This window comes from Mauremys mutica, chromosome 14 (assembly GCF_020497125.1).
Source record: "Mauremys mutica isolate MM-2020 ecotype Southern chromosome 14, ASM2049712v1, whole genome shotgun sequence".
Classification (NCBI taxonomy): domain Eukaryota; kingdom Metazoa; phylum Chordata; order Testudines; family Geoemydidae; genus Mauremys; species Mauremys mutica.
The window spans coordinates 23,095,688-23,123,539 of NC_059085.1; the positions used below are offsets into that span (position 1 = coordinate 23,095,688).

General features: G+C 42.1%; 1 protein-coding gene across 1 annotated transcript in view; it reads left to right on the forward strand.

Moving 5' to 3' along the window:
* Window positions 1-1,036: 1,036 nt before the first annotated feature.
* Window positions 1,037-27,852, forward strand: part of SHCBP1 (SHC binding and spindle associated 1) — a 34,098-nt gene continuing 7,282 nt past the window's right edge. Inside the window, exons 1-9 of the mRNA XM_044986715.1 lie at window positions 1,037-1,202; window positions 3,517-3,690; window positions 4,450-4,565; window positions 9,239-9,447; window positions 11,548-11,640; window positions 14,659-14,892; window positions 14,997-15,165; window positions 16,969-17,089; window positions 26,190-26,321. Coding sequence (XP_044842650.1) covers window positions 1,064-1,202; window positions 3,517-3,690; window positions 4,450-4,565; window positions 9,239-9,447; window positions 11,548-11,640; window positions 14,659-14,892; window positions 14,997-15,165; window positions 16,969-17,089; window positions 26,190-26,321 — 1,387 coding nt within the window. The 5' untranslated portion in view covers window positions 1,037-1,063. The remainder of the gene's footprint in view (window positions 1,203-3,516; window positions 3,691-4,449; window positions 4,566-9,238; window positions 9,448-11,547; window positions 11,641-14,658; window positions 14,893-14,996; window positions 15,166-16,968; window positions 17,090-26,189; window positions 26,322-27,852) is intronic.

A 27,852-nucleotide genomic window follows, 5' to 3' on the forward strand; every position in this document is an offset into this window, starting at 1 on the left:
AGCCGGCAAGAAGGAACTGAGGAGCGGACGGGCCGGCTGGGGTATATAACTCGCGCCATGGCGGCGCCACTCCAGGGGGCACCAGCCGGCCCGCCGGTGTTGCTAGGGTAAAAAGTTCCGAGATGCTGTGCACGTGCGGCGCGCACACCTAACTGGAATGGATAGGAGCAACACATCTCGAAGAACAACAGTTACTACAGGTGAGTAACCGTCTTTTGCTCCCCCAACCCAGACAGGTGGGTAGCCTGCTGAGGTGAGTCAGGAGGTGGAGGTGGCACTCCTTCCCTGGACCACTGGCCCCTGCCCCTCATATATAGAAATCAAACTACACGATGCCCAAGGCCCCTCCTGCTGGGCCCTGGAATTTGTATAGCACATCAAGGGGGCGGGGGGCTCAGAGAGAAAAAGGTTGCGAACCCCTGGAATAAAGGATATTTCCTCACCCACCACATCTTGGATATATGATTTCATTCCTACCCAGTGAGGCTGGATCACAGCCTGCTGTGCTCCCTTCGGCTTTTGCCCCCACTCCAGAACTGGCTGCCTGGCAACCAGTGTTTGTGCAACACTTTGGGATGAAAGTTGCTTGATCCAAGTTAATATTTCATTTTTTGTTAACTGCCATTATATGCGCTCTGGTAAACGTGGGGTAACCGTGGAATTAGAAGGAAAGGGAAACAGGCCCCTGTAGTGGGTACAAAGCACGGCACGGCGCTGCCAGCCCCAGCCCCAGCCCCAGCCCCAGCCCCCACAGCATGCGTGGCAGCAGCTTCACGCAGCTCGCCCCTTCCCCGAGCAGCCCCCAGGCCGCCCCGGCCACCCGACGCCTTCTGCCTTCCCGGGGCTTGGAATCCTGCGACACTTTCCACAGGTCAACGTTCCACGGGGTATCTGCCCGCTGCCGATTGGCTCCCACAACGCTCGCTGCGCCTTGCGACCAATCAGAATTCTCCACCGTGCTTACGTCGGGGACGGGCTCGCTGCCGGGAAAGTTTGAAATTTCCGAGACTGGGCTGGGCTGGGCCGAGCTGTCGGGCCGGGGAGCGCGGAGCAGCCGTTCGCCATGGCGCAGGGGGAGCCTGAGCCGGTGCTGGCGGTGCCCGGGGAGGAGGAAGAGAAGAAGGAGGGAGGGGAAGGGCCGGAGCTGGCCCCGGCAGCTGGCGGTGTCGGGCTGCAGGAGAACGTGCAGGGCCTGAAGCAAGGTATATCCCCCGCCCCCGTTTATACTCCCCGGGAGCATGTTTCCCCCGGCTCCCCACACTCGCCTTCCCTTGTATCCCCCCCCACCCTCGGGATTTGCCCCCTGTGCTTCGATAATTCCTCGGACTCCCCCCACCCGAGATCTGCTCCCCCCGACCCCTGGAATGTAGTTTATCTGCAACCTGCCCTTCAGCCCCTCCTGGTCTGCAATTTACTTTCCAGTCCTAGGGGTTTCCTCCTGCGTTTCTTTTCTGTCCCCGCCCAACTCTCTAGTTCAGTTACAAACGGTTGTTGTCAGCGTGATAAACTATAGGAAGATGGTTGAAGTTTAAGGGACAGTATCAGTGAGTGTATGCTGTGGTGGTGCAGCTTGTCGGGCCTAGGATATCAGAGAGACAAGGTGGGTGAGGTAGTATCTTTTATTGGACAAACTTCTGTTTGTGAGAGAGACAAGTTTTGAGATTGCACACAGCTCTTCTTCAGTATCAGTGGGTGTCTGCCTGAAACCCCTTCCCAGGACATTAGCCTCTGTGTCCATTCACTATGTCCATCAAAACCGGCCGGGTGGTGGTAGGACCTTTGCATTTTTGATCCCAGTGGGTAGGGAAAGGGGGGATTCTCTTCTCCCGCTTTCCCCCCAAAGACTGTTCCTTCCTGCTGTGTCCATGGCACCTGTAATTGAAGGTTGCTCATATGCTGATGATTTAACCAGGTATAGCCTGTGCTCCTGGCTAGGAAAGACCTGGCATACAGCTGTGCAGTTTTGGCCTATCCAAACTGTAATTGTTTATATGGCTCTAACATGATCACCTCATTGATGTGGGTGGGGTGCTGGGGGGTGTGTAGCATTCTGGAAGGGCCTTTAACAGGCTTGAGGCCACCAGTGCAGCTAGGAACCTTTAAAGGTTATTTACATGGAGTTAATAGGGAAAAACTTCACATGTGTGGATAATCCATGTACAGAAGCTGTGTTTTTTAAAAAGGGCAATGCCCTTTCTTCTACTTTGTGATGTGTAAAGGCCTGAAAGGTCTTAGTCAGTTTTTTTTCCCCCAGAAGTTCAGATCTTGTCTACGCTATAGACATTTACTATGAATATTTGGTCCCCATAGAACACTTGTAAAAGATTTGTGTCCACCCACAAGTAATCCAGCTGGGTTACATGTGTCGGCATTCTAGAAGTTCTAGTACATCGGGGCCCCACTAAGCCAGGCACTGTACTAATACATGGGAAGCTGCAATACCTGCCCTCATAAGCGTACAGTCAAAACAGGGCAGATAGAAAAAGAATGGGAGGAGAAACAGGCACAGAGATGAAGTGATTGCCCAAGGTCACATAGCAGGTCAGCAGCCAAACGGGGGATGGAACCCTGGGCTCCTGACTCCCAGTCCGGTGCCTTATCCACTGTGCCTCATTGCTTACAGCAGAATGAGAACATGTTCAGTCTGTGCTTGTGTAGATGGTACTAGCATGGTTCAGATAAGCCTGGTCCCACAGATCATGGTAGCTTTTTCGAGTTTCACAGAATCCGCTGTTTGTGGCAGACTTGTGGGGAACTGTGCGATAGCTGTCTAGAAGGCTGAGCAGTGGAACTTGGACAAAACTGCATTGGCTCGGAAGTTGATATCACTAGCATGGGCTCACTGAACTATTTGTGCTTGAATTGGTTGTTAGAAACCATTCTAGTCTCTAGTGTAGAAAGCCTGGGGTGACAGGTGAACTGGTGAAACTGACATGCACTAGTGACTGAAGACCGAACTCTTAATGGGAAGATACTTTTAGCTAGGTTTGATTTTGTATGTCTTGTTAAAGCTTATTCAGTGACTAACAAACGCTTGGGGATGGAGTGGGGTCGATAGTCACATGTATGTAATTTAACATCTCTGCCTTTCAGTTACGAAGTGGATTGTGCAGCCTTACAAGAGGTGGACCTTGCCCCATGAGGTCATCCAGCCAAACCAGGATTGCCAGTCCTGATATTTCTAATGTAAAAAGTAGTGGGGGGGAATCCATTCTATTAGCAAAAGCCTTTCAGACCTCTATACTACACCTAATGGGATAAAAGGCATCATCTCGGTTTTAAAAATCCTGTTTGGGTCCGTATCCAATAGATAGGGAGACCCTGTTTTGGCAAATGTGTGTGTCTCTGGCAAATGGAAAAGCTAATTAGCTATTTAACCACCACTCCAACAGTAAATTAACAGATGGTCTAGAGAGGAGGCATGCATGGATTTTGCACTTAGCAGTAGATCCCTGGGATAGGAATGAAAGAGTGAACAGTACTTGAGTTGAAGTTGTGACTTTTTTTTTCCTTCAGAGTTGTTCCAAGAAGATGATGATGACAGCTGCAGTGATTATGGGAGTCGTGACAAATCAGGGACCATTTTAGGAAGGATTGTGCCAGACGGGAATGTGCTTTTCCCAGACACGTTCCAAACAAATCACCTTTTGTTTTATGAGCGATTTAAAGCCTATCAAGATTACATTTTGGGTGAGTGACCTTTCTCCTTCTAAAATTCCTTCTTGTCATGATCTCTGTAGTGCTGACTTTTTCTGATGATTCAGTTTTAAGCTGTATATATTTGTCCTCCTTTTAAATTGCACCATCCTCCATCCACAGCGTGGTAACTACAGAGGATCTAGACTAGTAGCAGAGATACAGGAGAGGCCAATTAATGATGGAGTTGAGACTCTAAACATCCTAAACTTTTACTTTTACATTAAAAATATCATGACATAACACGCTTTTAGCTGGAGGACTAGACCTGGTGGATTTTGACATCCCAAGAGACTGAAGTCTGAACAATTAAAAGGGGGAGGGATTTTTGATAAGACTAGTTAAAACACTGTCCCGTTCCCCCCTCCTCCCCACTTAACTCCAATGGCATAATTGAGAGATGTGGGCAGCGGCTCTTTTTGTGAAGCTTTTGGGGGGCTGAGAGCACCTTTTGGTAGATCTCCAGTCCTCTGGTCTAAGCTGTTTGGGGGCAGGGACTGTCTTTTTGTTCGCTGTTTATACAGCACCAAGCACCAGGGGGTCCTGGTTTGTGATTAGGAATCCCAGGCACTTCAGCAATACAAATAATAAAAAGACTGAGCAGAACAAAGTTGAAGACAACTTCTGACATAATGAAGGAACACACAACCTTATTATGTTCAGCTTCCCTTTAATTGCTCATGTATGAACTTGATTCCTTTTGTCCTTTTATTGCATAAATACGTATTGTAAGTGATTTTAATTTAATTTTAGCTGACTGCAAGGCCTCTGAGGTAAAAGAATTCACAGCTGAGTACTTAGAGAAGGTCCTTGAACCATCTGGATGGCAAGCAATCTGGCGCACTAATGTGTTTGAGGTGCTGGTTGAGGTAAATGTAATTCAGTTGCTAGACATTTGTCTCCAATTAACATCACTTTACTCCACTGTTAACAGGCAAATCACTTCTTTTTAATTAAAGTTTATGAGCTGATAGAAAATAGCATATTTTTCACATCTAATCCTCTGTGTGGAGGATAGAGCATTAGGCGAGAAGCCATTTAACTGCTTGCAGTGGCTTTAGTGCTAGTGTCTCTTGGACATGAGAATGCAGGAGAACAACTCGTGACATGTAGAAACTTACCATCGACAGTCACATGAGATGCAGTTAATTGTTAGCCCTCATGATTGTAATGCATTTTGTGCAGATTGTAAGTTGTTTGGGGCCAGAACTGTCTTATTGTGCGTCCATTGCCTAGCACAATGGGGCCCTGATTGGGTCTGCTAGGCTGCTGTACTATAAATAATTATCCACAGGACTGCCTCTCTTGCTTTACAGAGCTGCAGCTGTACGGGCTGCATATTTATTTTACTGGCTGGGCCTTTGTGAAAACAATTTGCACTCTGGTTCTATCTGTCAGTTTTGCACCTGGTTCTACTGAACAAAAAACTGTTGAACCTATAAGCCTGAATTTAAATAGATTTCACCTCCTAGGAACTCTTTGCAGTTTCTAAGACCAGAAAAGATGGTGTCAGCATGGAATTTTCCTTCTCTGTTTCCTTGGTCTTAGAAATTGCTTATCTTCTGTTTGAATGTTACTTTTTATATTATACTAGTAAGGATGGTATTGAGTCGAATTTTTTTCGAGTATTCTTTCATATAAACAAATGCATGGCATTGAGGTCTTTTGTAATGAGCTAGATCTGCTTCAACGACAGTATCAATCCTTCAAGGATGTGACTTTAGGGCAGTGGTTGGCAACCTTCAGCACGTGGCCCATCTGGGTAATCCGCTGGCGGACTGCCAGAGATTTTGTTTACATTGGCCATCTGCAGGCATGGCCTGCCGCAGCACCCATTGGCCGCGGTTCACCGTTCCCAGCCAATGGGAGCTGTGGAAAGCTGTGGCCAGTGTGTCCCTGCGGCCTGTGCCACTTTCTGCAGCTCCCATTGGCTGGGAGCAGTGAACTGCGGCCACTGGGGGCTGCAGGGCGCTGTGCCTATGGAGGGTCAATGTAAACAAAATGTCTCGTGGCCCGCTAGCGAATTACCTGATGGGCTGCGTGCCAAAGGTTGCTGACCCCTGCTTTAGGGCCACGCAGACATTTGAACCACTAGAGGGATGCAAAACGGGGCTTGAGAGCACAGGCTGCTGTGTGCTGTCCATATGAGACTTTGTCATGGTTTGGGTAGTTCAGGATTTGCTGATGTGGCACTTCACATTTTCTGGTCAGGAAATGGGTTTTCCTGGTGTTAGGGGCAGATGCCTAATGATGTGGTCCTCAGTGGGGTTTCTCCCAAGGTGGGTGAAGCAACTACCAGCCGTCCCAAATTACAATGTGGCCTTCTCTACACTGAGGTTAACTGGCACAAATGTCCCACTGTTGCTAACCCCTCTGGAATACACCAGTGTTTAACGGTGTCTGGGTTACATGGAGGAGTGGGTTCGTGCAGAGAGGCAGGGGACTGAAGGACTGTAACTGGGTGACATGGAGCTGTAGTTTCCGGTCTAAAAATGGGGGCTCTTTTGGAGATCAGAGGAGGAAGCAAATCAAGAGAAGATGTGGGACATCTAAGGATGACTCGTGGACAATGGATGAAGTCCCAGAAGACTGGAGAAGGTCAAAATAGTACCTGTCTTCAAAAAGAGGAAAAAGGAGGACCCGGGGAATTGGAGACCAGTCACCCAACTTTGATACCCAGAAAAATACTGAAACAAATTATTATACAATCAGTTTGTTCAAACCCAGAGGATAAGAAATAGCCAACATTGGTTTGGTGTGATTTGCTCTTGACAAATCCATCTTGTTTCCTTCTTTGACAGTGTCACTGGATAGGGCGAAAGGAGTAGATATGATACATCTTGTTTTTATTAAGGCTTTTGACATATTTCCACATGGCGCACTCATACGCAAAGTAGGGAAATGTGGTCTAGACTCTAGATGAAATTACTGCACAATGGTTAGAAAAACTGTACTCAAAGGGTATGTCTACACAGCAACTAGACACCCGCAGCTAGTCCATGCTAGCCGATTTGTGCTCGCAGGACTCAGACTATGGGGCTGTTTCATTGCTGTGTAGACTTCCGCTGTGAGATGGGAGAGTCCCTGAGCCCTGCGAGCCTGAGTTGGCTGGAATGGGTCAGCCGCAGGGGTCTACTTTCTGTGTAGACATACCGAAAGAGTAGTTATCAGTGGCTTGCTGTCAAACTAGGAGGACTTATCAAGACTTGCAGGGATGTGTCTTGGATCTGGTATTTCATTAATGACTTGAATGATGGAGTACAGATTGTCTCATCTGCAAATTTTATGAGAGTCATGCTGGGAGGGGTTGAAAGCATGTTGGAGGACAGGATTAGAATTCAGAATAATCTTGATATATTGGTAAATTGGTCTGAAATCAACCAGATGAATTTTAATAAAGACAAGTGCAAAGTACTACACCTAAGAAGGAAAAATCAAATGCACAACTACAAAATGGGGGGAGAACTGGCTAGGCAGCAGTACTGCAGAAAAGTATCTGGGGGCTACAGTGGATCACAAGTTGAATGGGTCAACAGTGAGATGCTGTGGCAGAAAAGGCAAGTGTCATTCTGTGGTATATTAACAGAAGTGTCGTCTGTAAGACCTGGTCTATGCATAAAACTTAAGTCGACAACTGCAGTGCTCAGAGCTGTGAAAAATCTGCACCCCTGAGTGCCGTAGCTATGCTGACCTAACCCCTGATGTAGATGCAGTTAGGTCGATGGAAGAACGCTTCTGTCGACCTAGCTCTCATTGCTCTGGAAGGTGGAGTTCCTACCGTGATACAAACTCTTTTGTCGCTATAGTCTGTTTATACTACAAGGTGACAGCGGCAGAGCTATGATGCCATAACTATGTCACTATAATTGTGGGGGGAATGAGGGCTCTGGCTGGGGCTGAGAAGAGCTCCGCGGGCCGCATGTTTGAGACCCCTGCTATAATGCCTGTAGTATTGACATGACCTAAGACATCCTGTGTCCAGTTTTGGACGCTACACTTTTATTAAAGATGTGGACAAACTGGGGAGAGTCCAGGGGAGAGGTTTGGAAAACGTGACCTGTGAGGAAAGAATGAAAGCACTGGACGTGTTTAGTCTACAGAAGAGAGGGCTGGGCACGGGGGCATAAGTTTGTAGAAGGTTGTTATAAAGAGGACAGTGATCAATTGTTCTGTGTCCACTGAGGGTAGGACAAAAAGTAATCTGCTTAGCTTGCAGAAGGGAGATTCAGGTGAGCTACTAGGAAAAACTTCCTAGCTATAAGAATAGTTGAGAACTGGAATGGGGAAACTGGAGGTTTCGAAGAACAGGTTAGACAAACCTGTCAGATGTGGTCCTGATATTTTGTCCTGCCTCAGCACAGGGGTATGGACTTGGTGACCTCTCGAGGCCCCTTCCAGCCTAGCCTTTCTGCGATTCTATGATGGAGGTGTAGGGGACTGTGGGCACAATGGAAGCTGGGGCACAGGGAGGCAAGCCTAGAGCAGGATGTAGAAATTCAGCCTTGTTATCTGAATGTAAAACCTAAACCAGTTTTCTACGTATTAAGGTTTTCATCAATAAAATCCACCCCCTCTAATCCTCCTGTCTCAGCCAGGTATAATTCCTCACTGCCCCTCACGTGTGCACTCCTGCTGCTTATGGCCATGCTAAAGTCTGCAGGAGGGGAACCCTGCTTTGCTGGGCCTCATAAGGCCTGTCAGAGCCACGTTGTCTTTTTGTGAGTCTTCTACATGAACCTGATTTTAAACTTTTAACTCTCATTTAAAAAAGGGAAATGCTATCCCCATCCCACACTTAAAACACCTGCAAGTAAACTACAGTCTTAAAATAAGTAGAAGCATGCAAACATATTGGTGGGTTGTCTTTATAGAGGAGCAGAAGTTGTTCGTGTTTTCCAGCAACAGAGACCTGCATTTGATCAGCTTTGCCCTCTCCCTAAATTAGAGGGAAGGGATTGACATGCTTTAGGATTCCCCATAACACATTTGGTCCCTGTTGGAGCACTTTCCAGCTAAAAGGCATGGCAGCCTACCGGGCTAAATATGGGATTAGGGCACAGGGATTCTTGCTATTCCTGGCTCTGCCACTGTGTGGGCTGCTGCAAGGCACTGATTTTTTTCAGAGCACCCTCAGCTCCAAGTAAAGTCAATGGGAGCTGCCAGGTACTTGGCACATCCAAAAATCAGGCCCTTAACCCTTGCCTGCATAAAAAGAAGATAGTAACTTCCTGTCCTCCCAGGGACATTACGAGGCTCAGGGTTTGTACAGTCCTTTGAAGATGGAAAGCACTGTATGGATATGGATATGTTTGCTGAGCAATGAAGCTTGTTTTGGGGTTATAATTTCAAATATGCATGCTCAGACATCTCTGGAATAAAATGCCATACAGAGTGTTTAAAAAACACTTCATGCTTTTAACAAAGTTGCTGATTGGCTTCTGCATAAGACTGAATAATAAGACTGAATGTGTGTTTTGGCTTTTCAGGTTGTATGTACTGTTCTGTCTAAAGCCACCCTAATAAGCTGTGTTGTTCATATCAGGTTGTGGATGTGGAGTACTCCACTCTGAAAGCAGTGGTTCGGCTCAGTGAGCCTTTCCTGTGTGACTCCCATGTTAGCACCTTTACCTTGGAGTGCATGCAAGAGCTCTTGGAGCTGAAGAAACATCAGTTACCAGTGCAGGAGCTGTGGGTTGTGTTTGATGAATCTGGAGAGTTTGACCAGACAGCCCTGGCCATAGAGCATGTCAGGTAGGAAAATGTTCATGAACGGCTAATTGTCTCCTGAACTATTATTTCTTTAATTTTAGGAGTCAGATAGTTTAGGCATCACAACTGAGCTACAATAAATAATGTATATGGGTTTCATACATGCACCTATAGTAAAAGATGTTGTTAGTGTCGGAGAAAAACTCAGTTCTCACTTTTTGGTTGGGTGCAGCAAAATCAAATACTTGATTTATTCTCAAGCAATTGCAAAGAGGGAGGGAGTACGCTAGGACACAGGGTTTCCCCCTCCTATGCAGGTCTCTCACCAGGTAAACAATTACAGCAAGCATTTATACTTTTTGTTACCTACAATAATGAGCAACAGCTGCATTTTGTTTATACATAGGCTATCTTGTTATCTTATTTTTCTCACTTCTATTTAGACACCAGTCTACATTCCTCATTATCGACACAAGGTCGCAACGACTTCTCCCACAGTTCTTTCCCATTCGCTTCACACAATCCTCGCTTCTACAAATCTCGCGTTATTAGGGTTACAGCTAGCCTAACTCTTGCTAACAGGGACTGTTTTGCATTAAGATCCCCTACAAATCCCTGTCAGTTTTTTCTCTACTTCCACATTAGTGTTGAGTCAGAAAGAGCTTTGGGTATACTCCCATCTTTGTGAATTCTTGAGACCATTCCTGGGGCTACGTTGACCTGGGCTTTAGAAGTAAACCTGATGGCTGCTAGCCCAAGAGCTAAGCTGACTGACCAGAAGAAAAACACCAGTGTTGCTATGTCACAAGGAATCAAAGGTGCATGCTGGGTTTCATTGTAGCACATTACCAAATTTTCTGCTAAGTTTAAAAGATGTAACTCGCTCTGTTCCTTGCATGTACTAGACCTTCTCACCTCCTCCATTCACTGCACTTTTTCTGCTTTTTTTCCCCTATAATTCATTGTGGTGTATCTTACCCTGCAGTGTTTTCAGTTTCCTTCTTCTCTCCCTGATCTCATTCTTTCTTTCCCTGCACACTACATCTCCCTTGCAGCAAAGAGTCCTGTGGCACCTTATAGACTAACAGACATTTTGCAGCATGAGCTTTCGTGGGTGAATACCCACTTCTTCGGATGCAAGTAGTGGAAATTTCCAGGGGCAGGTATATATATATGCAAGCAAGAAGCAAGCTAGAGATAACGAGGTTAGTTCAATCAGGGAGGATGAGGCCCTGTTCTAGCAGTAGAGGTGTGAAAACCAAGGGAGGAGAAACTGGTTCTGTATTCACCCACGAAAGCTCATGCTGCAAAATGTCTGTTAGTTTATAAGGTGCCACAGGATTCTTTGCTGCTTCTACAGATCCAGACTAACACGGCTACCCCTCTGATACATCTCCCTTATTTGCTGTTTCTCTGATGCATCTCTGATCTACATACCCTACTTATTTTCTAGCGCTTCCTTTAAGAGCTCTTTTCCTTTCTTTCTCCTGTACTTCTCCTCTTTCCCCACCCCCCAATACACACACCATAGGGTTTAGAGAAATTGATTAGTAATAGCCACAAGGACTGAACTTGAAGACTAAAACTAAGGTGAGGGGCCTCACTCTTCAGGACAATGTCCCAGTGAGAAGCCAAGACCCTGGATGCTACTCCTGGATCCTGCTTTTGTAATGACTAATAGATGTCTGATAAGCTCAAAGCCCACAAGGAGCATTTGAAGGGTGAGGATGCTAAACTTAATGTGGAAGGTGAGAGGAGGCCAGTGGAAGAATTTGAATTGGAGTGATGGATGGCAAAATTTTCAAAAATGCCAAAGTCACATAGCAATGTAAGTCCTATTTTCAAAAAGTAACTTGCGTGCTTGGCATAAGTTTAGTTGAAATTAATGGGACTTATGCTCTTAAGTTATTCTGGGCATTTTTGAAAACTTTACTCACGGTGTTTACAGCGGACAAGGAATATCAGGAAATTCTGTGTACTGAATAGCCTGGAAGAGGGTGATATGCGAATTCGAGAGGTGTGATATTTTGAGATGTCTTCCTCAATTGATTGCATTTCTATTTTCAGTCCTAACTTTTGTTAAAGTGACTCTGGATTCATCAGTGGACAGTGCACTCTTAACTACTTGCTTTATTTCAAAAGGTTTTTCTACCAGCACATCTGGAGGAGTTGGGATGAAGAGGATGAGGATGACTTTGATTATTTTGTCAGATGTGTTGAACCTCGACTGAGATTGTAAGTGACTTTCTTTATCATTTAGTTAAAAAAATGCTGGAAGGGGCCGCATGGGAGTAGTGACTGACAAAACAAAATTCATACAAAACTCTTTGTTGGCAAAGCAAGGCTGTTGCAGCTTCAGATTACTATCAGTCGCTAGAAATCTTGTATTTGGAAAGATCCAGGGGAAACAAACAACTTCATTGCCAAGTTATTTTCTTCTTAGCCTTTTTTTTGGCACAACCCTCTTCCTTCCATTAGATGGCGTTCCAAAACCAGGTATAGCCTCTTTCAAACATAAGCCTAGTTTGACTTCAAGCGTGTAAGTGTAAGTGTAATCCTAATTAAGACTAGTGTGACATACTCTGGATGTGGAATAAGAACCCAAATAGAACAGAATATAGAGGAAAACTTAAAAAAACAACTAGTGATGCTGAAGTACATGTGTATTCTTGCCCCAGTGGGATTACTTTGTGTTAGATTTGTCTGAATCTGGCTTTTTAATACCATCCAGCCATATGGAACTTCAACAGCGCACAAGGGCACATTCTGGAAATATATTAGAAACTCATTTTTAAATACCTGAAATGAGTAGCTCGAAAGTAGCTTTACGAATTCTCTAGGGCTTTTTACTCGTATTTGATGTTACGTCAGTCAATTATTTTCATGCCCGTTTTCCTCAATCCCTTTTTTTCTGCATATAATTATTTAGAATAGGAATTCAGTAATGCATATTGCATTCAGTTTTGATATGATGACTACTCTGAAATGGTAATTCTTTGAAATTCATTATGACAGTTCAGTTCCATGTTATACCTGGGCCATGTTGAGCTCATATAAACTGGGAGGAAATGTTTTGAGGTCTGAAATGTTACGTGTGGAAATAAATATTGTGTTTCTGCTTCTACATTGACAGCAGATGGGGAGGCAGATGGAAGGAGTTGCTTTTTTTCCTTGGAGGAAAAAGACTTTGCATCAAATGAAACTGGAATATAATCACATGCAATCAGACTTTTTTTTAAAGATAGTTAATGGGCTGAAATGGGAGTAGAAGCATTTTTAGAGAGGACCCAAAAGGGAACCATAATGTTTCAGCTTTGTATTGCAATGAAGAGTAAATATTTTCCTTTCTCATTCCCAACACCAAGCTTGAAGCAAAGCTTGTACTCTGAGCCACATTGAAGTTTATATGCTCTTCTGCGCTGATATAAGCACCAATGTGTCAACTGATAAGTAGCAGTAACATCTCCTTCTATCCCTGTAAACAAGCAATGTTTTACATTCTTATTCAAAAGGTCTCCTGTGAGCTTAAATTAATTGAAGCAGACAGTTCTCATACTGCAAACTTTATCTATGATTTTATTTACTTTTTAAATAGAAGTTCTGGTCTTGTAAAACAGGTAAATAATTCTATGTAAAGTATTTTACTGAAGCTTGGTAAAATCCTTTAGTTTTACAGCAAAACCTCAGAGTTACAAACACCTTAGGAATTGAGGTTGTTGGTAACTCTGAAATGTTACAAAATGTTATGTTGGTTCTTCCAAAGTTTACAATTGAACATTGACTTACTACAGTTTTGAAACTTTACTATGCAGAAGAAAAATGCGGCTTTTAACCATCTTAATTTAAATGAAGCAAGCACAGAAACAGTTTCTTTGCCGTGTCAAATCTTTTTTAACTTTCCCTTTATTTTTTTAGTAGTTTACGTTTAACACAGTATTGTACTGTATTTTCCTTTTTTGAGTCTCTGCTGCCTGATTGCATTCTTCTGGGTCCCAGTGAGGTGTGTGATTGACTGGTCAGTTTGTAAATCTGGTGTTTGTAACTCTGAGGTTCTACTGTACATATCTACAGAGTGGTCAGTTTTAAAATTGAGAGTACACATTTTAGGGTCAACTTAGGTACAGTTTTCATTGTTCAAGTATTGTACCTTTCTATATTACATTAAAATATAAACTATTTTTAGTTCCTCACCTACTCTGAAGTATATTCACGTGTTGTCGCCAGGCATGCGGCATCTTATAACACTATCACCACACAGTTGTTTTAGCTGTGAGGTTTTTGTACCACTTTACTGTCTGTCTGTTGCAATCAAGTAGCTATTTATTATTCTGCCTCCAGTTGTTTATTCTTTATGGCATGTTCTTGAGTGCCCTTTAGTGAACATCTGAGTGATTGAAACTTGCCTCTAGGGAATTGTCTTGGCCCCTAGTTTCCTTGGATGTTTTCCTCTTCCCAGTAAGACGCCCTCAGTGACTGGGCATGGAGTTATTTACACTGGGTTAACTTGCTTCCCCTTCAACTGTACTGAAGACAAACAAGGATTCTTCTCTTTGCTTTCAGTATCTTTTCATTGTTGTCTGACCTTTTTCTGGAGTGATCGCTGTAGAACTACCACTCCGTAATTTTCAGCAAGCCATCTTCTATCTGTCTGACTTAGGCAGAGCCACTTTGCAGGAGTGTTTCCATCTCTTGTGTATGAGACTCCTTGATGGTACATTTTATCTTCTAGTAAATCTATCATCCAGTTCTAATTGCTGCCTCTCTCTCTTTCCCTGAGTTATGTTTCTTTTTCTCTTGCTTGACAAAGTTCTGCTTTTGCTATTTCAAAGCCAGCGTTTTCATCGTGCTTTTAAAAGACACCATCTAGTCAGTGTTTAAGTAGTGACTTAAAAATAGTTCTTGGGAATATACCTGCCTCTGAAGCCTCCTGATAATTCTTGTCGTTTTTAAAAGTATATCTTTGTATTTTTTAAAACATATTTCTCTCTCTTTTTCTATGTATACTCTTTCAACTCTAATAATCGTGGGTGTGCATTGTAACAAGGGGGGGGTGGCATATTTAGACAGATGTGCTTTTTGTCAGCTATGCCCCTTTGAATTGAGGTCTCATAGATGCAGGGAGCTCAGCACTTCTGCCTCAAAGCCCATTTAAGTCAGTGGAAAGATTCCCATGGATCAAAATAGGCTTTGGGTCAGGTTCTCTCTGCTTTGGAAAGGTGAAGAACACTAACTCTTCTACACTTTGACTTGTAGGCATTATGACATACTTGAGGATCGTGTCCCTTCTGGACTCATTGCTGATTATCACAATCTGCTGTCTCAATGTGAGGTGCTCTACAGGAAGTTCGTAAACCTGAGGAGTGGCATATCAAGCAGTGACTCTGACTCCGAGGCAGAAAATGTCTCCATGGTGGAAGGCTTAAAGCTGTATGATGAGATAGAGCATCTGAAGCAAAAGCTAAAGCTCGTTGAGAATCCTCTCTTGAGGTACTGTGTGACTGACTGTGTGTGTGGAGGGGTGGAAGAGAAGAAACCAGCTAGAAAATTCTCTCCATCAGGACAGAACTGATGATTTATTGCTCATGTTTCAGGTATGTATTTGGTTACCAGAAGCACACTGGTCTCCAAGCCAAAGGCTCCCGTCCAATGGGTATGAAGATCACTCATGTTGTATCTTCTACTATAATGGCAAGTCTGTTGCAGTCTCTGCTCAGGGAGAAGCTTTGTCCTGAGACCTGTGATGAAGAACTAGAAATACAGGTAAAATAGTAGTTGTCTTCATTCTCTGTCCTCCATTTTCTATCTTCCCCAATAGATTAATTTCTTCTTTCACAATATTCACTTCTGTATGTACAGAGCTTACCATGAGGGGACCTTAATCCCACAACTGTAATAGCGAGTAATAAGGGTGGAAGAAACAGTAAATTTATCTAACTTGCAACTGCTAAATACTCCTTTACAAGCACTTTCCTCTCTGCACTCCTGTAACAATTTCATAATGAAGTATTCTAAGTAAGGCATGATATTTACTTTGGGTTTTAACATACCTGGATGCATGCTTTTTAAAGATATTTCTTTTAAATTTTGAGCAGGTCTGGTTCTACTGATAAATAGTCAGGTTCCTTCCTCCTGCCCTCCCCCTTTCTCAACACATCTGTTCCTTTCGAGTTTGAGTCCTGCCTTAATTCAGTGACAGATATATGATTTTACTGCTTTGGCTTTCCATGCCTTTTAAAGCCATCTGCATTCTGTTCCTTGTGAATAAACTGAATTATTTACTCAATTCCAGTTACAGCTGTGTAAAAATAGATAACTATATAGAAAGAGATAGATAAAACTATGTCATTTAATTGCCCAGATACCTGAGAGCTTAATTTGGCCTTCAGAACAGCTATTACTGGTGTTGTGCAAAAAGGAAAGAACCGGGTTTAACTCGCAGATCCTGGGTTGAGTGTGCAGGGTGAGCAGTTGGAAGAGGATCTTAATACTTGTAAACTGAGCATGCTTAATCTGGAAGTCACTGAGGCACTAAATGTGGAACTCCATTATGCCATTTTCAGTCACAGGTCAGAGCAGAACTGTTGTCATGCTTCTGATAGGTGCCAGCCTGCCCACTTTGGAGACCAACACAAAATGTCTGCCAGACAGATCCCACACTGCAACAGTAGTGTCCTTGAATTCTTTTTTGGAGGGATCAGCTCCAGGAGTGAGAGGATAGTTCAGTGTCTAGACTAGCTCCCACCTAGTCCCCTTGGCTGTTACTGCCTCTGCCTCATATTTCCTTTGTGACCCAGACAGTGGCGCTCAACCTTTCCAGATGACTGTACCCCTTTCAAGAGTCTGATTTGTCTTGTGTACCCCCAAATTTCATCTCACTTAAAAACTACTTACTTTTGTATTCTTGTTTGATTTTGCAAGCATCACAGCATACTCACTGAAAAATTGCTTGCTTCCTCATTTTTACCATATAATTCTAAAATTAATTGAAATATAAACATTGTACTTACATTTTTCCGTGTGTGTGTGTGTATTGTATGAAATTTTAGTTTGTACTGACTTCGCTGGGGCTTTTTATGTAGTCTGTTGTAAAAGCAGGCAAATATCTAGATGAATTGATGTACCCCCGGAAGACCTCTGAGTATCCCCAGGAGTACACGTGCCCCTGGTTGAGAACCACTGAGCTAGGGTAAATCACTTAGGGCATAACTTCCAACACTGCATTTACAGGCAAATAGGGGTTTGCATTTAGGCTCTTTAAAACATGGCACTAATCTTTACCTGCCTCAGTTTTCCATCTATAAGTGGAATGATGGTTCTCTCAGGGATGTCTTGAGGCTGATTCACTGTTCTAAAAGTACATGGAGATACTTGCATGCAAAGCACTATTTGAACACACAGAATTGTATTCTATAGATGCCACTAAAATGGGTTTCCTTTAAGGAGAAGCAGTAGCATTTTGTCTGTGTAGCAATATTCAAATGAAAAGGGAGTTCTGTTGGCATAAACTCAAGCTATTCACTTGCATTTTCTGAAGCTGATTAACTGTTTATTTCTCTTTTACAGTTCCACAGTGATCCACTGACAGCTGTCAGTGCCTGCTATGAAGGAGATACTGTCATCATCTGCCCTGGTCATTATGTTGTAGATGGCATGTTCTGCATTGCTGACTCAATTGAACTAGAAGGTACATAAGACCAGCTGGATGGGGTTAGACCAATGGTCCATCTAGCCCAGTACCCGATCTTCTGACAACGATCCGTGCTTGGTGCTTCAAAGGAAATGAACACGACAACTTTGAGTCCAGTCCGAGCTTCTGGCAGTTGGAGGTTTAGGGTAGAGCCCTGTGTGGAACTATTTCTTTAATCCCGTTCCTGTTCTGCACCACAATGCCCACTCCCACCCATTCCCACATTGTTTCTTGCACAATACCACCTCCCACTCACAAAAACTTAGATCCTGCAAGAGAGGCAGATTCCCCCCAGGCTATTTTTTTTTAAAAAAGGCCGGTTAGTAAAACATATCTTGCTTAAACCACATAAAAAAGTACTTTAACTCCTGTTATAATAGACATTAAATCTTTCTATCCCTTGCTTCAATTTAAGTATTTAAACTTTTATTTAAAAATAAAAGATAGTATTTTCCTACAAATTACAGCAGTTTGTTCTCCTCCTCCCGCAATCCAATTCCTCCCACAACGTAGCACGACCAGGTAAAATGCATTATTATGGCAATGGGTCCTGCAGGATCCCAGTCCCACTGCAGGGCTCTAGTTTAGGGACACCTGGATCATGGCAATGCATCCCTGACCATCTTGGCTAATGGCAATTGTTGGACGTCCTTCATAAACAGATCTAATTTAGTAATACTTTTGGCCTTCTAAACAACCCATTGCAACGAGTTCCACATGTTGATCGTGCATTGTGTGAAGAAGTATTTTCTTTCAGGGTGGACTGATTTAGATCGGCGATTTAAATCAAAGTGGAAAGCCTCGATTTAAATAATTGATTTTAGTCAACTTTTCCATTTGTACTTGAGTTACTTTCTAAAGACAGGTGTATTCTTATTGGTTGATATAACCATTTAAACATGTTGATTTACAGCTAATTAGAGCCTTTACACTAGATTTGGTACATCTTTTTGCTACCTAGGGCGGTACACTATAACTATTTACATTTATTTAAACAATTATATAGCTTAATGTTTTCAGATTCTTATTAATTGTACTTCTTTAGTAGGTTGAATGGTGGATGATATTGTTTATTTAACTTTTTATTCATGATTTGTGTCAATCTATATTATGATAGTAACTGGAGTTAAATTAAACACAAAATAGCATATGAAATTTATTTTTTATTAAGCAAAAAACAAGCCCTTAGTACATGATGTATTGTGCCATATTTATAAAGCTTGACCTCAAAAGTTAGATGTTTGCCCTCTATTCTTTCTGTATTTAGAAAAGCTGCCTTTAACTCAGTTTTTTTGATTAGAGGCTCATGTATTCATCATATTTATTTTTTATTTAACTGTTTTAAGAAATTATAATGTTGATCCTTAAAGTATTTGTAGCAAATTCAAATTTCCTTTTATACAGGGTTATTTTTAAAAGAAGAAACTTACAGTTTAAATAACAAATAAAAAAATCCAATTTAAATAAAAAATCTGAGATTTTAGATTTAAAAAGAAAGTATTGATTTATATCCACTCGGCTTTCATTTGTTTTAAATCTGCTGCCTGTTAACTTCATAGGTGACCACTAGTTCTTGTGTTATGTGAAGGGGTAAATAACAATTCCTTATTCGCTTTCTCCATATCATTCGTGATTTTATAGACTTCTAAGTCCCCCCCGCCCTTAGTTGTCTCTCGTCTGAGCTGAAGGAGCCTTATTTTTTAAAGCTCTTCTCATATGGAAGCTGTTCCATACCCTTTAATCATTTTTGTTGCTCTTCTCTGCATCTTTTCCAATTCTAATATATTTTTTTTTGAGATGGGGGTGACCAGAATGGCACATGGTATTCAAGGTGTCGGCGTACCACAGATGTTTGATATTTTCTGTTTTATTATCTCTCCCTTTCCTAATAGTTCCTAACATTCTGTTACCTTTGTTGACTGCTGCCACATATTGAGCAAATGGTTTCAGAGAACTATCTGCAGTGTCTCCTTTTTTAAAATTTTTTTTTGAATGGTAACCGCTAATTCAGACCCTATCATTTGTAAGTAGAGCTGTGGTTATTTTTTCTAATGTGCATTAATTTGTACTTATCAAAATTGAATTTCAACTGCCATTTTGTTGCCCATCACCCAGTTAGTGAGATCCCTTTGTAACTCTTTGCTGTCTACTTGGGACTTAATTGTTTTGAGTAACTTGGTATCATCTGCAAATTTTGTTACCTCACTATTTTTGTCATACTTGAGGGACCCTGCTATTTACCTCTCTCTCCATTGTGAAAACTGATAATTTATTCCTATCCTTTGTTCCCTATCTTGTAATCAGTTACTGATCCATGAGAAGACCTTCCCTCTTATCCCATGACTCCTTACTTTGCTCAAGAGCCTTTGGTGAGGGACCTTGTCAAAGGCTTTCTGAAAGTAAAAGTACACTATATCACCCGATCACCTTTGTCCATTTGCTTCTTGACACTCTCAAAAAATTCTAGTAGATTGGCAAGGCATGATTTCCCATGTTGACTCTTCCCCAACATCGTGTTTGTGTCTGTTAATTGTTAACTATAGTTTGAGTCAATTTACCTGGTATTGAAGTTAGGCTCACTCTCCGGTAATTGCTAGGATTGCCTCTGCAGCCTTTTTAAAAAATCGGCATTACATTAGCTACCCTTCTGGTATGGAGGCTGATTTAAGCGATAGGTTATGTACCACAGTTAGTTGTTCTGCAGTTTCATATTTGAGTTCCTTCAGAACTCTTGGGTGAACACCATCTGGTCCTGGTGACTTATTGCTGTTGAATCCATCAATTTGTTCCAAAACCTCCTCTGCACCTCAGCCTGGGACAGTTCCTCAGCTTGGTCACGTAAAAAGAATAGCTTGGGTGTGGCGATCTCCCCCATATCTGTTGTGCAGTGAAGATCAATGCAAATAATTCATTTAGTTTCTCTGCAACAGCCTTGTCTTCCAGGGATCCTTTTTTAGTACCTTGATTGTTCAGTGGCTGCACTGTTTGGTAGACTTATTGCTTCAGATATACTTTAATTTTTTTTTGCTGTTTTTATCTTTAGCTAGTGGCTTTTCAAATTCTTTCTTGGCTTACCATAAACTTTTATAGTTGCCAGAGTTTATGCTCGTTTCTATTTTTCTTGCTAGGATTTGATGTCCAATTTTTAAAGGATGCCTTTTTGCCTCTAACTGCCTCTTTTACTCTGCTGTTTAGCCATTATGGCATTTTTTGCATCCTCTTACTGTTTTTTCCCTTAAATTTGAGGTATACATTTAGTATGGGCCTCTCTAAACTAGACTATTTTTAAAATAGACTCTAGGCATTTCACCTTTGTGATTGTTCATTTTAATTTCTGTTTAACTAGCTTCTTCATTTTTGTGCAGTTCCCCTTTTCAAAGTTAAATGCTAAGGCAGTAGGTTTCTTTGGTATTCCACCCCCACCTTCCCAGGGTGCTCTATTATAGTTGCTATTGCTGAGCAGTTCAGCTATATTCACCTCTTGGACCAGATCCTCTGCTCCACTTAGGACTAGATCAAGAATTGCCCTTCCCTTGTGGGTACCACTACAAGCTGCTCCAAGAAGCAGTCATTTATGGTGTCTAGAAATGTTATCTCTGCATCCCTTCCTGAGGTGACATGTATCCAGTCAATATGAGGATAGCTGAAGTCCCCCATTATTGCATTTTCTGCCTTTGTAGCCTCTCTAATCTTGCTGACTATTTCACAATCATAGTAATCATCCTGGTCAGGGGGTTGATAATCTATTTCCGCTTTTGTGCTCTTATTGTGTGAGCATGGAATTTCTATCCATAGCGATTCTCTGTTACAATTTGATTCAGTTAAGATTTAAGATAAGGTAGAAGGTTCTTGTAAGTGTGGAAGAGCCTAAAATTAATGTTAACTGGTCCATTTTCTTAAAGTAAACTGAACCGTGCAAAGGGACTTGTTAACTTCAGGAGAGATCTGTTGCCTGGGAGTTTATTAACTTTTCTTTTTTCTTAAATGCCTTCACATTCCTGCAGAGGCCCTGCTGCTAGAGCCAGGAGTATGTTTCAAACATACTGAGTAGTGTATGCGGGCTTCTATGCCGTGAAGGATGTGAGTGCTACAGCTGCAAATGGGCCAGGATAGGACTTCAGAAGAATACATTTATCCCCAATTTAGTGTGTTCTCATGCTATTTATTTGGATGAAATCACTCAGTCACTGCCTGATTGTTTAGCTAGCGGACAGACTCTGGCAGGAGTATATAAGGAAGGATTGACTTAATTTAACGAGCACAAAGGTCACTTTTAGGTAACTTCTGTATTTAAATTGCAGAGCATTGGTTCTAAAATATAGAGTATACAGTAGACCTAAGCCTTTGGTTCTTTATTATCCACACAGTAGAACCTCACTTAATTACACTGACCAGGAAGACTCACTGCACATTAGTTGAATTTTGTGAATCATCAAGGAAGCTAGTTTCTCCTCTTCATTGCCAAGAGAAAGCACTGCAAAATGTACTTGGTTCATGTGATATAACATAGTGTGATCCTTGATCCTATGCTAGTAAAATTCTGCATTTTATATTTATGGCTTTTGTTAAGAAGTGGTAATTCGGTCTAGTGGACTAAGCTGGTGGCTATGAAGACCTCAATTCCTTTCTTGTCTCTGCCAGTTGTGTGTCCTTTGGCAAGCCACTTCACTTCTGTGCTTCATTTTCTCCGTTTATAAAATAGGGGTTATTAGTCTGCTTGAGAAGGGTATTCTGAAGATTGTTTGTACAACACGGGTTGTGTGTAACCTTATTGAACTAAGGGACAAGTCAAGACCTTATAGTGTGTTGCATTCAAATATTTGTTGAGAAGTATGAAGCTTAATGTGTGTAGTGCACAAATTAGCAGTGTGAATGGTGATGCTATACCATACAGACCAGAATAGAGAAGGGAGTCACTGGCTATGGGTTCAGAGCTCTGTTTATTTTGCGGAACCAAATAGGCAACGTGTACATGTTTATGATATTTTCTCAACAAATGTTTCTGTGCTTTTGAGTATGGCTTTAAAATTAAATGCTCCTGCCTTGTCTAGGATACATTGCATCCTTGTATCTCTCCCAGTAATGCCTGAGCTGCAGGCATGTACACCTGTTAACAGTTTACCAAACAACTTTAGGAATACAGTTCGTTATATAATAACCTATACATCATTGTGGGCTGTTCAGAAACTGCTTAAGCTGCATTCTTTGTCTTTATCTTGTCAAAACTTCCTAATGGAAAAAAGGCTGGGAGTTTAATTTCCTGCTGTTCCCTACTATGTTTTCTTGCCTCTTTTTGTTTTATGATTATAATTTTCTTTCTCTCTTGTACATGTTTGATTTATATAGATATACATGCCCAAATGCAATACATCTGCAGGATAAAGGGCCTCAATAAATTGCTTTATTTATCAGTGAGAATAGTATTGTTCTGGAATCCTGGTGGTATTTATGACAGATGTTGTCCTGTCTTTGAAAAAATGGTAATACAAGGGGTGAAGTAACAGGCCTATTAGAGTCATAGAATAGAAGTAGCCATTCTGCTTTATGGAACAAAATATATAAGTAAGTTTACTTTAATAGGGACTACTCCTTGAATGAGCAAGTGTCAGGATGAGTAATCTTTAAATATGGACTTGTGTTGGGAGAAGGATTAGTAGTAGGAGTTGCTGAAAATGCCCTAAAGAGGGGCAGCAAGTAAAATCTCACTGGTTCTAATCCGAGTAGTTAACACTGTTTTGGTAGCTTTCTTGTCATGAGGGGATGGGAAAATTTGTCAAAGGAATAACACAACTTAATTGTATAGGAGCCTTCTTTTATTCCAAGATGCACTAGGGAATTGAGTTTAGACTAAGTTTAGAAGAAACCCTACCACTTGTGATGAAGCTCCCAGTTCGAGCACCCAGATAAATTTGCCTTTGCTGCAATGATAGTCTCGCGGGGGGCGGGGGGGGGGAACAAACCATGACAACTTTATCTTTCCATAATCATTCCATCAGAGATACTACATATTTAATTCTTCATTGTACAGTGGTTGAATAACTCCAGCTGTTGTACGATCACACAGTCCACAGGCAGACATACTTTACAGAATCCTGACTAGACAAACCCTATACTGAGTGCCATCAGAAGAACAGTAGAATAGGAAGCAGCCAGTTAGCTCCATTAGGAGCTCTCTAATGTCCTGCAAATCAAAAAGCAATCCTAAAAGAGTGGAAACATGGATAAATTGCCAAGGAAGAGTACAAAAGAATAGCACAAGTCTGTAAGGACAAATCCGAACAGCTGAGGTACAGCTAGCAAGGGAAATAAAAGGCAATAAGAAAAGAGGTTCTATAAATAGACTAGGAACAAGAGAAGATGAAGGAAAGCGTAAGGTCCCCTACTTAATAAGGAAGGAGAGCAAATATTTGGCATTGAGAAGGCCGAGGTGTTTCATGCCTATTTTACTTTAGACTTCACTGAAAAGGTTAAAGGTGACCAGGTACTTGAGATAAATTAATATTAACAACAAGGGGGAAGCAGAGAAATAGGGAAAGAACAGGTTAAAGCATATTTAGATAAATTCAATGTATTTAAGTTGGCAGGGTCTGATGAAATTCATCAGAGGGTGCTTAAGGAATTAGCTGAAGCAGTTATCTTCGATAACTCATGGAGGATGGGTGAGGTTCCAGAGGACTGGAGAAGAGCAAATAGTTAAAAAGAGGAACAGAGAAGACCCAGGGTATTATAGACCAGTCACTCGAACTTTGGAAAGATACTGGGATAAAATATTAGACAATCAGTTTGAGTACCTAGGAATACCCAGCATGAATTTGTCAAGAAAATATCAGGCTAAGCCACTCTAATTTCCTTCTTTGACAGGATTACTGGCCTAGTGGGTAGGATGGAAGCTGTAGATGATATATCTTAATTTTAGTAAGGATTTTGACACAGTCCCACCTATCATTCTCTTAAGCATACTAGGGAGATGTGGTCTAGATGAAATTACTATAAGATGGTGTAAAATTGGTTGAAAGACAGTATTCTAAGCGTAGTTATCAATGGTTCACTATCAAACTGTGTAGGTGTATCTAGTGGGGTCCAGCAAGGGTCTGTACTGGGGCTGGTCAATATTTTAATTAAGGACTTGGATAATGGAGTGGAGAGTAGGCTTTGCGAAAGACACCAAACTGCGAGGGGTTGGACGCACTTTGCAGGGCAGAATTAGACTTCAAAATGACCTTGACAAATTGGAAAATTGGTCTGAATTCAACAAGATGAAATTCAATAAAAACAAGTGCAAAGTACTTCACTTAGGAAGGAAAAATCGAATGTACAACTACAAAATGAGGACTAACTGGCTAGGTGGTAGTACTGCTGAGAAGCACTTGGGGGTTAGAACAGGTCACAAATTGAATAGGAGTTAGCACTGTGATGCAGCTGTGAAAAAGGCTAATATTTTGGGTGCATTAAGCGGAGTGCCATGTAAGACATGGTGGGTGATTGTCCCATTCTGCTTGGCATTGTTGAGGCCTGAGTTGGAGTTTTGTGTGCCACACGCTGGGAAAGCTGTGGAAAAATTGGGGAGAGTCCAGGGGAGAACAGCAAAACTGAGAAGAGGTTTAGAAAACCTGACCTATGAGGAAAGATTAAAAACTAGGCATTTTTAATCTTGAGAAGAGAAGATGGGCGGGAACTGATGGAAAAAGTATGGCGGTCAGTTGAAGGTAGGACAAAAAGTAATTGCCTTAATCTGTAACATAGGGGATTTAGTTTAGATATTAGGAAAAACTTTCTAACTATAAGGACATTAAGTTCTGGAATAGGCTTCCGAGGGATGTTGTATAATCCCTGTTATTGGTGGTGTTTAAGAAAAGGTTGGACAAACATGTCACGGATGGTTCTGGTTCTGTCTCTGCACAAGGGGTGGTACTTCTTGAGGTCCCTTCCAGTCCTACAGTTCTGATTTCCTATTCCTCATTAAGGCATATGATGCCAATTATCCAAGTATCTGTAAATACCAATACACATGAAAAGGGCAAAGGTTAGTGTAGTGAGAAAATATATTTGGGTGACGGCACATGTCCAAGTGTATCCCAGCTTAGTGTTTTCTCTCAGTTTCAGACTACTGCTTCTATAGAATGCAGGTGTCTTAAAGTCCTGCAGGGAAAGGTGATTAATGGAACATGGTGGGATGGCAGATGGGTGATCGATTGTACGGTGGGTTTTCCATAGCTGATATTGGAACCTCTTAAAACCCTTAAGGAGAAAGTCCTTTCAACTTAACAATATGTCTGAGAACTTCCCTTTTGTTTTTGTTTTTTTTAAAGATAGAAATAATTATGCGCTCCCTAGGTCCCATGGAAAGAGGAGATCCTTGAGACCCTCTGTACAGATGTCGTGGAGCAGGAGGAATGGGGAAAGGTTAACCTTTTCAGTCCCCACCTTCTACCCAAGTCTTTTCTTGCTGTTAGACATGCTGTTTTAGGGGCAGGCCCTGACTGGTCATTAGAGATCTCTAGGCCACTTCTAGGCATGTTAGCCATGATATCCTTGACCTAATTAGTTTATATCTCACTTCTTTAAAACTTAGTTCAATACGATTTATCTTTTTACTATACAAGTAATAAAGGCTTTACATGCTGATAAATCAGTGAATGATTTAGTGAATCAGTATCATCTGCTTTAAAGTTTGTGGTTTTACTTGAATTCTCCTGGAAACTGCCGCAGTTAAGGGTTTTGACCCACTTCATTTAAATACAGAAGTCAGTAGTGCAATGGACGAAATTTGTTGTTTTTGTGCAGTCCTCCACCTCAAAACCTTTGCAGTGAGGCAGTAGTGGTTTGAGTGAAGCAGCCATCTAGGAGACTTTAACCTTCCTTGTATGCTTCAGGGGCGGGATTCCTGCCAGTTTAGAGAAGGCTGATGTAGCAGGGAGCGTTGGGGGTGGTCTGAGTGATGTGTGGAAAACTTAAACCTGCTACCATGACAGAACTCAAGTTACAGTCCTTTGACTCTAATTTTGGTATCTCGTGATGTGTACGGGGCATCTGTGTCCACCTGTTAACCACAGTAACAGTATGATTTTTTTTTCCTTATCTAAACTTTTCCTTTCAGGGTATGGCCTGCCAGACGATGTTGTGATTGAAAAGAAAGGCAAAGGAGACAACTTTGTTGACTGTACAGGGGCGAATATAAGAATCTCCAGTTTGAAGCTGGTTCAGCATGATGCTGTAGAGGGGATCTTAAGTAAGTAATAAAGTGTTTGTCCATTTTTATGCTTTCATAATTACTGGTGGAATTAAAGCTTTGCTAATCTGTAAATCTGCATTCAATATTACACTCTTACCAACTTGCAGAAGTACACAGTAAAGGGATCCCTATTATCCCTGGTATAAATATCAGACCTTCAATATTTCTTTACCTAGATTACTAAGAACTTGGAATTTAATAACTCCCAGCCTCTGAACTATCTGACTGCCGTCTTAAATTGTCAAGCTTTTTCTCAGTCTTAAAAAACAGTAATTGAATCTAACTGTCCTTTCTGCTAAGCAGTGTTCCCTCTAATTTTTTATGTCCATGTGTGGAATGAATTTTTTTATGCACTGATGTGGAGGTGATGTGGCGCACATCACCTTCATATTGGTGCACAGGACAAAATTCATAGTGTGGGAGTGGGGCCAAGGGGTTCGGTAAGTGGGAGGGGCCTCAGGGCTGGGGCAGTGGGGTGAGGTGTGGGGGTGTGTGGGCTCTGCAGTGGGGTGGGGGATGAGAGGTTTGGGGAGCAGGCTGCCATGGGGCTGTGGTGGGGAGAGAGGACTTCCCCCAGCCCTCTCTAGCCACAGCAGCTCAGGGCCGAGGGAGGGGCTCCTCTCCCCTGGCTGCTGGGGCCGGCAGGGAGGGGTGTGGCCATGCAGTTTAGAGGTAATTTAGCTGCTAAGTCTGCCTGCCTCTAAAAATTGCTACATAGCCCACTCCAGTTTGGCTGGTGAATGAAACCTGCTTGCCTTACTGGCGAAGAGAACTGCCTTGGAAATATCTGACTATTGCTGAACCAACCTTTCCTCTCCTTAGTCACCACAAACCCCTCTGCTTGCTGACAGCACATTCAAATTGAGGCTCAGCAGGATACTACTTTTGTCTCTTCCCTCAATATTTTTGTGGCTATCAAGTAGGCCCATCCCCTACTCTTCTTGCTGGCAGGTCAGTTCTATAGCTCCAAGCCGTCTCTTTTCCTTAGTTCCCTACCCTCTGACTGCCAGCTTTGTGCTATTGTGCCTCACATCACTTGGCCTCTCCTGTTGTCCTTATTCAGCAATCAAGAACCTGATCCCTTTGCTTCCCCAGAAAGCTCTGCTACCTGCCCTGGACTCAGGTTAATAAGATTTTTCTCATGCTGTAAACCCTTCAGTTGAGAATCTGCATTTTTTGTAAGCAAAACCAAGCTACATTACATGCTGTTATTTTCATCAGTCCTTGGAACATAGTATCACTCAGACAATTCTTTTGATCATCTAAGGAAAAATTAGTTCCATCTGAAGATAAACTTATTGGGTCCTGCCCTTCTGCCTTTGGGGAAGATGCTAATTAACACTTCACTAAAGAGAAGTGGATTGGAATAAATATCACTTTAAAGTGCTTAGCACCTTCACGTAGGTATTTCATATTTTATCAACTTAGGTAAAACATCTCCACAAAGAAAGGGAATCAACGTTGATATGGAGAAGTCACTGCTGTCATTAAAAAAAATCATAACTCATAAGGGTAGATCTGAGGCTAA